The 14,052-nt window shown below is 39.7% G+C and overlaps 3 protein-coding genes and 1 pseudogene across 4 annotated transcripts; 2 read left to right on the top strand and 2 right to left on the bottom strand.

Annotated features, from left to right (window-relative positions):
* Positions 1-71: 71 nt before the first annotated feature.
* On the bottom strand, positions 72-2,571 carry LOC104743466 (uncharacterized; annotated as a pseudogene).
* Positions 2,572-3,754: 1,183 nt separating this feature from the next.
* Positions 3,755-7,422, top strand: LOC104740964 (multiple C2 domain and transmembrane region protein 6). Its single transcript, XM_010461715.3, has one exon. It carries the CDS (start codon positions 4,169-4,171, stop codon positions 7,244-7,246), a length of 3,078 nt encoding a protein of 1,025 aa, XP_010460017.2. The 5' UTR covers positions 3,755-4,168; the 3' UTR covers positions 7,247-7,422.
* On the bottom strand, positions 7,365-13,001 carry LOC104740963 (phosphatidylinositol-3-phosphatase SAC1). Of its 2 annotated transcripts, none has more exons than XM_087483772.1 (16): positions 12,377-13,001; positions 11,993-12,197; positions 11,737-11,902; positions 11,425-11,647; positions 11,246-11,322; positions 10,822-11,009; positions 10,597-10,694; positions 10,381-10,514; positions 10,176-10,310; positions 9,674-10,058; positions 9,460-9,581; positions 9,054-9,164; positions 8,645-8,857; positions 8,258-8,443; positions 7,920-8,031; positions 7,365-7,815 (listed from the first exon to the last, which is right to left on the bottom strand). In XM_087483772.1, the coding sequence occupies exons 1-16, from the start codon at positions 12,503-12,505 to the stop codon at positions 7,564-7,566; spliced, it is 2,736 nt and encodes a 911-aa protein (XP_087339898.1). In that variant the 5' UTR covers positions 12,506-13,001; the 3' UTR covers positions 7,365-7,563. The 2 variants fall into 2 exon arrangements, with proteins under 2 accessions (XP_087339898.1, XP_087339899.1); XM_087483773.1 differs by having other exon boundaries at positions 10,597-10,689; positions 10,809-11,009; positions 12,377-12,647.
* On the top strand, positions 12,974-13,983 carry LOC104740966 (uncharacterized). The gene is made up of 4 exons (XM_010461716.3): positions 12,974-13,282; positions 13,367-13,426; positions 13,635-13,681; positions 13,792-13,983. Exons 1-4 carry the CDS (start codon positions 13,145-13,147, stop codon positions 13,877-13,879), a joined length of 333 nt encoding a protein of 110 aa, XP_010460018.1. The 5' UTR covers positions 12,974-13,144; the 3' UTR covers positions 13,880-13,983.
* The last annotated feature ends 69 nt before the right edge of the window (positions 13,984-14,052 follow it).

Genomic DNA, 14,052 nt, shown 5'->3' on the forward strand with positions numbered 1-14,052 from the left:
AAATATCAGGTTTCATCCAATCAAAATAATTTGAAAGACTCAATGGATAATCTTACCTGAACTTTTCTTGGTCAACCCCTTCTTCTTCTTGGTGGAGTTGCAACTCTCTGATTCGTACATGCTTGTTTGTTGTGTCATTCTTGCTTCCAATTAGAACATGTCATGACTCGATTCATGCGTGATAACTTGGTAGCAGACTCAAACTGTGATTTCCTCCTAGCATGATTACTTGGCCGCCCAGGATTGCCCCTTCGCCATGGAGGTGGCAACACTCCTAGGCTATTCACTCTTGGCCACAAACGCTTGCCTTGAACAGGCGCAATACCATCAGCATAAGTTAACTGCCACATTCTAGTTATGTACCACTCAACAACATAGTCTTCCACCTTCTCTTTCTTTCCTATGATGACAGATACTGCATGAACACATGGTATACCAGTCATCTGCCATTTCTTGCAGCCACATGTCCGATCACTTATATCAACACAGACTTTGACATCACCACATCGTATCTCATGTTTATTATGCCTTGCCATCCACCTTTCACAGAACTGCGATCCAGCAATCATCTTCTTAATCTCAACATGATCTCTCTTTGTGAATCTAGTCTTCAACCTACCAGCAATGACATACCTCTTCTCATTACGCACCATACATTGTCTTCTAATATCTTCTAACATGTCTAGCAAAGGTTTCCGTCTGGCCTGGCGGATGGTTCTATTGAAAGAATCGGAGAGGTTGTTTAAGTTGTCATTGCAGCAGCTTCCAATCCTGAAAAATGCTCTAGACCCTGTTCTCGGATTAGTTTTCAGTAGCGAATCATAAGCACTTGGATTGTAACTCCTCAATGCTTCCACATGACCACCAAATTCCCCTACTGTGTAACTTCTAGCAATTTTCCAGAATAGTCGTTGTAGCTCCATGTCATGACTATTTCTCTTCCAATTGTCCATGATGTGCCTAGCACATTGCCTATACTCAGCTTGTGGAATGATTTCGTGAATTGCTTTAACTAATCCCTGAAAATGTGAAAAATGTAAACAACTAGATGATTTGAGACAAGAACCATGATAATGTTTGAAACATACAAATAAACCTTTAACTAACCGATTGTTTGTCTGATATGATTGCTATGTTTTTGCCATCTTGAAGATCCAGCTTTGTAGAGAGCTGCCTAAGAAACCAGTCCCAATTATCATCATTCTCAATCTCAACTACAGCCCACGCAATAGGAACTATTTTATTATCACCATCTCTCCCAACAGCAACTAAAAGCTGACCCTTTACATCCCATTTCAGAAAGGTACCATCTATACCTATGATAGGCATACATGTATTCTTCCAAGAATCTCTCTGTGAATTAAAGCAAATAAATAGTCGATAAAACCTTTGTAAGCTGCCAATGGCTGGACCAAGAATAGTCTCGATCTCAAATGTTGTCCCTGGATTGGATCGAAAGATCTCAGCTTGATAATCCCATATACGTGCAAAGTGTTCTTCATGAGTGACTTTTCTTTCTTTCATAATTCTTTTCTTCACTTTTGAACATTGATCTCCAGTGACTTCAAAGTTGTACTCTCTCTTGATCTCTGCAACCATATGTTGTTTACTAATTTTAGGATCTTTTCTCAGTCTTTCTCTATACAACCAAGCAATTGTCGTAGTCTTCAACATCTTGGAGAATCTGGACCTCACACATGCATGCTCATCATCGTAGATCTTTACTTGCATCTTATGCTTCTTCTTATCATAAGAAGCATAACATTTCCATGGACACTTTACATCAGTCGCAGAACACTTAGCACCTATCTTCAAACTCTGAGATCTATAAAGCTTAACATCATATCTAGTCTTGAGAGAGTACCTTAACACACCTATCTTGAACTCTTTTGGGCCAGTGAATGTTTTTCCCAAGCTCAATATCTCTTCGGGATCTTCAACTTGGGGAGCATCACCTTCGTCGTCAAATTCTTCATCATCGTCACTGTGTTAAAGAGGATCAGGAATCCTCTCTTCATCCCATATATCATCTCCACTATCTGCATCACTCTCGTCTCCCTTGTCATCCCTCGCACCTGGTCCAAACTCGGCTTCAAAATTTTCACAATTTTCCTCCTCTACACCTATACCTCCTTCATCATTATCTTCCACTCCACCTCCATCTACATCTAGAACAGCCACTCCACCTCCATCTACAGCTGGAACAGCTACAATGCTCCATTCTTGGTCTACACGAACTTCTTCATGATTACCTTCGTTAGCATACCTAACCTCATCAAGGTCGTCATCACCAACAACCTCACAATCGTCTCCACTCACAGCCTCACGATCCTCTTCGATATCTTCACCAGTGTTCTTCCTCTTTCGTTTACGTTTGGGTTGAGGAACCACATCAGTGTGTGGTAACGCCTCAGTCTCTGTTGGGATTTGATCTTCCTCAGTATCCGATTGGATCTCCACCGTCTCGGGTTCAGGTCTGCTACTTTCAGCTTCTTTGTTTGTTGTCGCCTTCTTCAGTCGAGGCGACCGTCGATTCGGAAGCCGCGTTCCTCCTCCACGGGTCCGCGCCATGGCAACAATTCCACAAAAATTTGAGAGAATTTTGAGATTATTTTCTAGGGTTTTTTAAAATCGATTTGGGAATTGTAAACCTAGAAATCGATTTGGGGGTTTTTGTTTCTTCAGTTTGTAAAACGACGTCGTATTACAAATAATCAAGCGATGTCGTTTTTTCTAAACGGTAGGAACTAACGGGCAATTAACACCGTCATCGAGAATTAACATAGAGTTAACGTGATGCCTAAATCGACATGGTCAAACAAAGTTTGCTATTTTATGTAAAAGTCAGCCTAAACTTGGTGATTAAAATGATACTTTAAAAATTCGGGATTTATTTGTTCTAAATTTGAAAGTTGGATATTTTTTTTGCATTTTTCCCGTTAATAAACACAAACATAAAAAAAAATATTATTATTATAAATACATCATAGTATTATTTCATTCACCAAACAAACAACACAATCTTTTAATTGTTCAGTTAATTTATGGTAAATTGGTCGAGTCTTGTGACTCATGATAATTCGGATAGATATTTTGTTAATATACAAACTTAAAAAATTGAATGAATGATGTACTCTATTACTTTAATATTTTAACAGAAGCATATAAACAAAAATGCGTTTTCTAGCTTCAGAACAAATAAAGTCCATCCAAAAACTAAACATCGCTAAAACATTAACCGCTTTTTCAAATTTAATTAATCATTCAACCATACTTAGTGGCATACAGCCGTGAGAAAACGATTTAAAGTTATTATTGTTAATTTTCACATTTGATATGATTGCCTGCCTATATATTTATAGATCACATGATGGTAACGATCGATTTCACGTAGACATAAAACGAATATTTATTTCATAGTCGTTGTCGTTGTTGTAGTAAACTATATATAATAAAATAAATGAAACCAAATTAAAAGAACAAGATTAGTCCACTTTCTAATTATGTTAGGATAAGCAAACAAAAGCAGCAATGGCCACCACCACCAGAACCACGTTCGTCCATCAAGACAACGATGGTACGTCTCTTGTGACCCTACTCCACCTCACTCCCCCCTATTCCTCTTTTTTTTTTTTTTTTCCTCCTCATTTCTTTCCATTTGTATAAAATCATTCCATTATACGTACGAATAATTTGGTGAATCACCGACGAGGACAATATATATTCAAACCAAAAAAGAAAACCAAATGATTCATTAAAGCAAATACAAATCAAAGAATATTCTTAAGGAGTAGAAAAAAACAACAAAACTATTCAACTTGACAATATCCCAATTTCGTTTCTGTCTGTTTTCTTACCATTTTATTATAAAAACTATATATATATATACTTATTAAAAATTTGGGGAAAATCATTAAAAGATTAAAAAAAAAAAAAGAAATTGACGAAAATGACGTCGTCTTCTTGACCTCTCTCTCTCTCTTTCTCTGTTCCCCGAGTTTTACTCCTCTTTTAACACTCTCTCCTCGAAACATCAAAACTAAAACAAGCTATATGATACTTCTTTCTTCTTAGTTTCATCTCTCTTCTTCGCCGGAGGTTTTTGTTTTCTCTCTCTTCTTCTTCTTCTTCACCGAGTTTATTAAGAAACTAATAAATATTTCAAAGGATGAGCAAACTAGTAGTAGAAATCGTAGACGCGAGCGATTTGATGCCTAAAGACGGACAAGGCTCAGCGAGTCCGTTCGTAGAGGTTGAGTTCGACGAGCAGCGACAGAGAACGCAAACGCGTTTTAAAGATCTAAACCCTCAGTGGAACGAGAAGCTCGTTTTTAACGTCGGTAGTGACTTCAACAACCGTCTGAACAACAAAACTATCGACGTCACCGTTTACGACGACCGCCGTGATAACCAACAGCCTGGCAAGTTTCTCGGCCGTGTTAAAATCTCCGGCGCCGTTGTTCCTTTATCCGAATCTGAATCCGATGTTCAGAGGTATCCTTTAGATAAACGTGGTTTGTTTTCTCACATCAAAGGCGATATCGCTCTTCGAATCTACGCCACAGCTCCTTCTTCCGACGGCGGCGGCGATTTCGTCTCTCCTCCGCCGGATTTTTCCGAGAAAGTGACGAAAGGGGACAAGAGATTCGAATCTCACGAGTATCAAAATCAGAATCAGAATCATTTCCAGCAGTTTGAAGATGAAATTCACATGGAGACGATGAAGCCGACGAAGAAGAAAGAGAAGGAATCGAGGACTTTTCACTCCATCGGTGCTCACCACGGAGGAGGAGCTGCTGCTCAATCAAAACCTGCTTATCCTACTCCCCCTAACCAACCGGAGTTTAGGTCAGATTTCATGAGAGCTCCTGGACCACCGCCCGGAGCAGTAATGCAGATGCAACCTCCGAGGCAGAACCCAGAGTTTCAGCTGATTGAAACCAGTCCTCCTTTAGCAGCTCGTATGAGGCAATCGTACTATTACAGAAGCAGCGGAGATAAAACCTCGAGCACTTACGATCTCGTCGAGCAGATGCATTACCTCTACGTGAGCGTCGTCAAAGCTCGAGATCTTCCCGTGATGGATGTTTCCGGTAGCTTAGATCCTTACGTTGAAGTGAAGCTTGGGAACTACAAAGGCTTAACGAAACATTTGGAGAAGAATTCGAATCCGATCTGGAAACAGATCTTTGCCTTCTCTAAAGAGAGGTTACAATCTAATCTTCTTGAAGTCACTGTGAAAGATAAAGATCTTTTGACTAAAGATGATTTCGTGGGAAGAGTTCAGATTGATCTCACTGAGGTTCCTCTTAGAGTTCCACCTGATAGTCCTTTGGCTCCACAGTGGTACAGGCTAGAGGATAAGAAAGGGATGAAGACCAACAGAGGAGAGGTTATGCTTGCTGTGTGGATGGGAACTCAAGCGGACGAGTCGTTTCCAGACGCTTGGCATTCTGATGCTCATCGTGTGAGCCACTCGAACCTTTCGAATACGCGGTCCAAAGTTTACTTCTCGCCGAAGCTGTATTACTTGAGAATTCACGTGATGGAAGCTCAGGATCTTGTTCCGTCTGATAAAGGGAGAGTACCTGATGCGATTGTCAAGATTCACGCGGGTAATCAGATGAGAGCGACGAGGACGCCTCAGATGCGGACGATGAATCCTCAGTGGCATGAGGAGCTTATGTTTGTTGTGTCAGAGCCGTTTGAGGATATGGTGATGGTCTCGGTTGATGATAGGATTGGTCCAGGGAAAGATGAGATATTGGGGAGGATATTTATACCCGTGAGGGATGTCCCGGTGAGGCAAGAGGTTGGGAAAATGCCTGATCCACGGTGGTTTAACTTACAGAGACACTCAATGTCTATGGAGGAAGAGAATGAGAAAAGAAAAGAGAAGTTCTCTAGTAAGATTCTGCTTCGGGTTTGTATAGAAGCAGGGTACCATGTTCTTGACGAGTCCACGCATTTCAGCAGTGATCTTCAACCGTCTTCAAAGCATTTGAGGAAGCCGAGCATTGGGATTCTTGAGCTTGGGATTCTCAGTGCTAGGAACTTGATGCCTATGAAAGCTAAAGACGGGAGAATGACTGATCCCTATTGTGTGGCGAAATATGGGAACAAATGGGTGAGAACGAGGACTCTTTTAGACGCGCTTACACCTAAGTGGAACGAGCAATATACCTGGGAAGTTCATGACCCTTGCACCGTAATAACAATTGGAGTCTTTGACAATGGTCATGTCAATGATGGTAGTGACTGGAAGGACCAGAGAATTGGGAAAGTTAGAGTCAGGTTATCTACGCTGGAGACAGACCGGGTTTACACTCATTACTACCCGCTGCTGGTTCTTACACCGAGTGGTCTAAAGAAGAACGGTGAGCTTCAGCTAGCTCTGAGGTACACCTGCACCGGCTTTGTTAACATGATGGCACAATATGGAAGACCGTTGTTACCCAAAATGCATTATATTCAACCGATACCGGTCAGGCATATCGACTTGCTTAGGCATCAGGCGATGCAAATAGTTGCAACAAGACTATCAAGGTCCGAGCCACCGCTGAGACGAGAGGTTGTGGAGTATATGCTTGATGTAGACTACCATATGTTCAGTCTCAGGAGAAGCAAAGCCAATTTCAGCAGAATCATGTCGCTTCTCTCCTCGGTCACTCTGGTCTGCAAATGGTTCAACGATATCTGCACATGGAGAAACCCGATCACAACATGCCTTGTTCATGTTCTGTTCTTGATTCTTGTGTGCTACCCAGAACTGATTTTACCCACAGTCTTCCTCTACCTCTTTGTGATAGGCATGTGGAATTACCGGTACAGACCAAGACACCCACCTCACATGGACGCTCGTGTGTCCCAAGCAGATAACGCGCATCCAGACGAGCTTGACGAGGAGTTTGACACATTCCCGACCAGCAGACCAGCAGACATTGTCAGAATGAGGTATGACCGGCTTAGGAGCGTTGGCGGTAGAGTTCAGACAGTCGTAGGCGATCTTGCGACTCAAGGGGAGAGAATCCAAGCTCTACTTAGCTGGAGAGACCCGAGAGCAACTGCTTTATTCATCGTCTTCGCATTGATCTGGGCCGTGTTTATCTATGTCACACCATTCCAGGTGATTGCAATCATAATCGGGCTGTTCATGCTGCGCCATCCACGGTTCAGGAGCAGAATGCCTTCAGTACCTGCCAATTTCTTTAAGAGATTACCAGCCAAGTCAGATATGCTACTGTAAGTGTAAAAGACAAAAACCAAAAAGATTTATATTTGTTGTAGTGTGTATCAAAGAAAGTGGAGAACTTTGTAGAGGAGAGCGAAGGATAGTTTTTGCCTCTGGGGTTGAATCATTCGTATATTCTGACTATACGTGAGCTTTAATTATAAACGAACAATTTTTTTTGGGTACAAAAATATTGCTTTGGGTTTGTTCCCTTTCATATATATATCTACACAAACTGCACAATGAAACACATTCACAAACATGCAACGAAAAGAGAAGTGTCTCTGGCGTGAGACGTTATGTTGTTGAGGGCAAAACTATTGGTTTCATGATTAAATAACCTTTGGGATCTTATCATCTCCGACGAGCCATCTGGCTAGCCAACAAGGATCTACGGCAAAGTTTTTGCATTGCATTGGAATGATCCCGAGATCGCTACCGATCTGTGCGTAGTTATTTAAAGCTTTTTCCATCTCCGTTTCGTCTTCTCCAATATCCATCACATCAACTGTGTTCATGCGAACAACTTCCGCAAAGTCCTGTTCTAACTCATGATCGTTCTCAAACGGTTCCATCGCTGGGCACTGTTTAAATCGGATCATAAAAATAAACAGAATTTTGAGCTGTGTTTCTGCAATCTATCATCAATCTTATGGAATGCGTTTTAGGAAGATAAAAGAATCTGAACCTGACAGAACTGGGCGTAATGTCTGTAAATTTCGCTGTTTTCATCTTGGTCACCGAGGAGAGTACCACCATACCAACCATTGGCTTCATTGGTTGACGTAATCGATAGGTACCTATAAAATAAAACAATTGCAACAAAAGTGATTTGATGCAATGGAGAAGAAATCTGGATTTTTAGAATACAACCACTTTGCATTTGAGGTGTTAGATCATGGTTTGGTCAATAGTTGAGGGTATCACTCAATTTGAGTTTCCAAATAATAACCACAATTTAAAATTTTCAAAAATGCATTCTGAAGAATGTATACATTTCAGAGAGAAGAAAAGGAAAATCAGTACCTTTTAAAGATATCTTCTTGACGACCGTTGGACTCAGAAAGCCAGTCCAAGTTGCAGAAATCGTTGACTCGCTCACTCGAGGTCACTCCTTTCTCACTATCGTCTGCACCAGATTTTGTGGCAGAGACACTCTCTTCGGGCTTTCTTGAACCAAACAGCCAATTAGGGCTCTTGAGCTGAATCTCACTGCAAATAAGAAAGTCATGAAAAATAAGTGAAGACTCAAAATAGTCATGGTTTGGTTTGAACTAAAAATCTATTTTATTTTCTAAACTATAAACCAGCTTTCTACTTCCTTTAAGGAATAAAAAGAAAAGGATTTAGAAAAGTAAAAACAAACGCGTCATAAGATGAGGATAATTGGAAACTTTAAATGAGGATCATTACGCTGCATCAGGAGCCACACCAGTGCTTCCGGTGTTGCCACCTGGTCTTTGGTCTGTCTCGCTACAAAGCCTCACGTTCTTTATTGAACTGCATGTCTGCTCTATCAGTTTGTCAAACGAAGTCAGCTTCTTCCGTGAGAAATCATCTCTGAAAGCCGGAACTGGTGCAAGATTGATTCCAATACCACTCATGGGTTTAGGAATGGACTGGATACTGCAATAGACCCAGAATTAGATATCATACGCAACCAGAGGTTATGATCTTTATTTAATTGAACATCTTTGGTATTCCCTGAACTGGTTAGAACTGACATCCAGTTTCAGGCACCAACTCAAAATATTATTTGCCTATAATGAAGAGTAAGCCCATAATCTGAGATATATTAGGTTTTATTAAATGTAAATTTTACCCGCTTTCTGGGAAAATATCATCTCCAATCCCTGACACATGGAGATAATAGTCAGAATCTAGCTCCCAGAGTGCAGGTTTCCCTTCCTGAGGTTGAAAGTACCCCAAGAATCTGCTCGGAAAAAAGTCATTAGTAACTAGGACTAAAGAAAACAGAAACGAAGAAAAAACAGTTTGTAGCCAACATTTCCTCAGAGAATCCAATATTGGTAGTTGACATTATCAGTAATGCCTAAGGTAATAGTGGTAATGCCACAGTACTGTTGCTTATCTATATCATCAATGAAGCAATAACTCAAAAACTAATCTAAAAGCCTTCATCCTATTGCTACATCACTGGCAAACAAGAAATAATAAAACTTCGCAAGAAACTGAAGTGGTTTGTGCAAGAAAGAGAAGTATATTACAAGTTTATGGCGTCTTGCTTTTCGCCATCGGTGTAGGTATTGCTGTAGTATCGTTTGATAGACTTGAGAAACTCTCTAGATTGTGTCGTGGCCTTCCATTTCCCCTGCCTTTCTGGGAAAACCTATAATCCATTAAACGATATTACTGAATAAGCATTGCAATCGTTTTTTAAAGGAAGAATAACTGGTCAAACGTAATAAGTGGTATTATTACAGTGTTATGAGCAGCTGAGCCGCCGTATTGTTGTGCAAGCGCATCTCCCATGCTCTGGTACATATCCATAAGTGCAGCAGCTATGCTACTGTCAGGGTCAACTTTAGGTGTATCGCTCAAACCCATTGCATGAAGCTGCCGCCCTAAAGCAGCCAAACCATATGCATACTGAGCTACATTTGTTCGATCCAAGCAGTCGATACAGTTAGTACGCAGAACACCACTTTGGTAACGAGGAGCTGAAGAATTAGCTCCATCGTCTTTTTTCTGGTGGCTTAGCTTCATCTCCTTCTCTCGGTTAGCAAGAGTGCTAAGTATATCATTTGCACTCTCGCCCCTTGAAAGTTCCGCAGAGTAAGCTCTTAGATCACGCAAAGAAGTTTCCCTGCAGTCACTATCTCTATTATAGCCAGTGCGCAGAATAACATATGGCAGTTTATAAAACAAACCAAATTTCTGATCAAATATGAGTAAGTAGCAGCTGTATCATCACAACAATCACCTTGCAGTGCTAGCATGACTAAGTTGGCTAGCCTTCTTCTTAATAATTTTAGGCTTGCCACTGAAGTATAATCCAGTCAAATCAAGGGCTTCGCTTGCCACAGCACCCAAAACAGCCAATACATTCGCCGACTTGCTTTAACATGGAAAACAGAAAGCAATGTGAGTTCAGATTAAACGTGGGGACAAAAATCTCACCATTTTACCTCTTTGCAAATTTATGGAAATCCCAGTGGATGAATTTGAGATGATTTTCTTCATGAAAAATCGAATTTAGATAACCCACTGCATTTGCAAACTCACGTCTTAGCACCATTTCCCTAGGCCTTTTCTCAACTGTCTGCATATTTCCATGGATATTTATCTGTAAGTACAAAGGGCATAACCATCTCTTGCTTAAAAAGGACATTATAAATATCGACCTTGATTAAGTTGAGCACGATAATCGGGTTCCCATATCGATCCACCAGGTCTTCAAAATGCATTTTGGTTGACTCGTATGTAGGGTCATACCTCTGTACTGAGGCCAAAAAAAACAGAATACAAAAGTCAGGAGCCATCCGTAAGAAGATAAGTAGATCAATAACCTCATGCACGTTAAAATGGTCTAGCAAAGATAACAGACGCATGTTACGTTAGTTTCTCACAGAAAATATCAGGCTTAGGACTAAATCTGGAGGCCTCTTGCGACCAAAAGAGTGGAATAGACCCTCGCATCTGCACCACTGAGCTCATTTTTCCCTTGCATGATCCAGCTTCATCATCAAGAACAAGTTGTTCAGTTTCAACATCATTTGCAACCCTTCCACGATCGTTCACTCCCCTTTTCAAGTAACTGCGACGAAACTTTTACAGAATGAAAAAGGCCATATATTTTACAGAAAATAATAGATATAAGCATTTAAGGTAGTCTAAAAGAGTTCATGCCACTCAATACTGTGTTCCCAAAGCCGCTATTAAAAAGGAGAGTTCTCCAAGATACAGGATATTACTAAGAAATGTCCTTAGAAAATCGAAACAGTCACTATGAATTTGTCATCCATGAGAAGCCTAATTAGAATGATTTCATACCGTGTGCCTGCAAAGTGTCGAGAACGTCTGGAGACTAGGGTAACACTGAAGTCTCTTCCATATATCGATAGCCTTATCTGCATAATGGGGTAAACCACCAAATAATAAAGACCCATTTAAAAATCTCCTGGTGGTAAACCTCGAAGTACATTGGTGAAGCCACAAGAGCCTACAAATACCTGCTTAAAATGCCCGTGAACTAACGCCAGTGTCCAAATAGTGTTGTTGCACCTTGATCGAATAGGCTCCGTCAGATACGCATTCCATACAAATATGTTATCATAGGGCACCCCTTCCTCACCAGATGATAAAACATTCTTTTGCAAGCTCTGCATTATGGGATAAGTGTAACTGTAGAAGAAATCTTTTGTCAAATCCACACTTGACAGAAGCTTCTTGTACCTGCATATAAAGGAAAGACAAAAAGAACTTCGTAAAATCATATAAAAAGTCCGAGCTTCAAAGGGCAATCCAAATTCCCGGAAATGTACCTTAGTTCAGTTTTGGAATTCGCAACATCAGATTGAATAGTTGCATGTGGAACACTGATCATTTGGCTTTCATCAATAGCATATATCGCATGCCCACATACACAACCAATTTGTCGCCGTTTCGTCACCAATATTAAATAGTATGACTCCATAAACTTAGCACAACCTACAATACAAGGCAAAACAAACTTAGCTCAAAAGACAAAATCCAAAGATACAAACATGACAAGTCACAGAGCTTTCCCCCACGACTAACCAGCAATTCCATAGACTTTGGCAACAAAAGCCAATCCTCCCGTGGCACGATTGCCTTCAGCGATACGTTGAAGCAGACTCTTGATCTCCTGAGGCGAGTATACAACGGGATCTTCACTAATGTTAAGCTCAGATGGCTCTGAACGATCAATCTTCAACACTCTGAAGAATCTTTTATTCCTATCACTCCCAACTAGATAAAACCTCTGCAATGAACAAACAAACCAAAAAAAAAAACTTAAACCTTCCTGCAAATTCAATCTGAGGGTTTCCTTAAATCATTCCAACAACACAATTTCCTCATATATATAGAGAGTGCCTATAGATTTTGATGCGATGTTACTCATTGATGAACAATTGCTGAATCGGATCGATTAAAGCTTACCGCTCTGGTTTCGTAGAGCTTGAACTTCTCGAGAGCGTAGGAATCGGAATCGGACTCCGCATCGTTGGACGGTTGAATTTTGGCGAAAGAAGAGTAAGTGGAAGCCGTTGAGTTTTCCGATTTCGCCATAACAGTTCAATCTATCTCTCTCTCTGGAGGAAACGATCGTGATTCTCTGACGCCGGCGATGGTTTCAGGCGATCATTCTGCGATCCGAAGTTGGGAACAGACAAGGGGTGTTTCCGTACTTTTCTAGTTTTGGATCGTGTTCACTGTTTCTACTTTCTTTATTTTTTTTTAAAATGTAATATCCTACTGTTAATTAAAATTTTGATGAAATTTAAGAAAATAAATACGTAATATTTTATAATTTGTAAATCTTTATATGTGGTAAAAAAAAAAATAATAATAACATATTCAGAATTGAGAATTTATATTTTGTTAACATAAATTCATTTTTTTCCAACTCGACTCGACACATGATTTTAATTTTATACATTACATGTGTGTTGAATTTTAGAAAGTAATGACTTATTCTAAGTAATTTTTGTTGGCATTAGTGTATTTTTACGCAAAAATAAATATTTTTAAAACTGCATATATTGTTGTCGAGGAAATAATATGCGATAAGTCAACATATTCCCTCCACATGATCCGTTTCAATATCCACAAACCACAACCAAGCAAACATTTTAGTTTTCTTCCACCATCACATATATGCATAGATTATACGTACATATGTGTACCTTACAATTTTGAGTTCCAAAAATGTTGAAATTTCCGCTTTGTTGCAGTGAGTTATCTCTAGAACCAAAGATTCAAGCTTTTGAAAGACAAATTGTTTCAGGCCGACGCGATTCCATCAAAGCTTCTGCGGGAAAAATTGGAAATTTCTCTTTTGGTTCGGTAAGATTCCACGACATCTATATTCAAAAACACCTATATACATCACTGCAATGTTAATTCCTCGAAGGTTTATTATATAAACAGATATTCAAAAGTTGTGAGACTTGTGGAGCCAAAGGAGCAATTGAGTGCCCCGGTTGCAAGGTACTAATTTAGTCTTCACTATTATATACTCAATATCTTCAAGTGATGAGTCTATCTCTTTTAGTGTATGTTCAATTCTGTTTTGTTTTTTCCAAACCATACCTATTAATTTTACTCTTTCTTACTCTAAATTTATGCATATACTCCCTACTTTGTATCCTGTTTAGCATATAGATGTATAAAGACAACATTCTTTTCTTGCCTCCAGGGAACAGGTAAAAATAAGAAGAACGGAAATATGTTTGAGAGATGGAAGTAAGTCATAACTAACACTGTGACATAGCTTTAAAATCATGTCAAAAACTTCCAGTTCAATGAGTATTACTACTTAAGATGAGTTAACTTGAGATTTTGAAAATGTGCAGATGTTTTGATTGTCAAGGATTTGGTATGAAGAGTTGTCCTAAATGTGGCAAGGGAGGCTTGACGCCTGAACAGAGAGGGGAACGATAGTTGTTTCTCTCTTACATAATTTATATTTTAATTTGTGATATATTCCTATAAACGAGTAACTTGCATGTTAAGAACAAGTCATGAATATTATGATTTCAACAGAATGTGAATAATTGCATTAAGGCTTTCTAAACGTTGATAAAGATAAAGTGTGTTGCATAGAATTAGAGAAC

This window comes from Camelina sativa, chromosome 14 (genome assembly GCF_030686135.1).
Source record: "Camelina sativa cultivar CO46 ecotype springtype chromosome 14, ASM3068613v1".
In the NCBI taxonomy this organism is placed as follows: domain Eukaryota; kingdom Viridiplantae; phylum Streptophyta; class Magnoliopsida; order Brassicales; family Brassicaceae; genus Camelina; species Camelina sativa.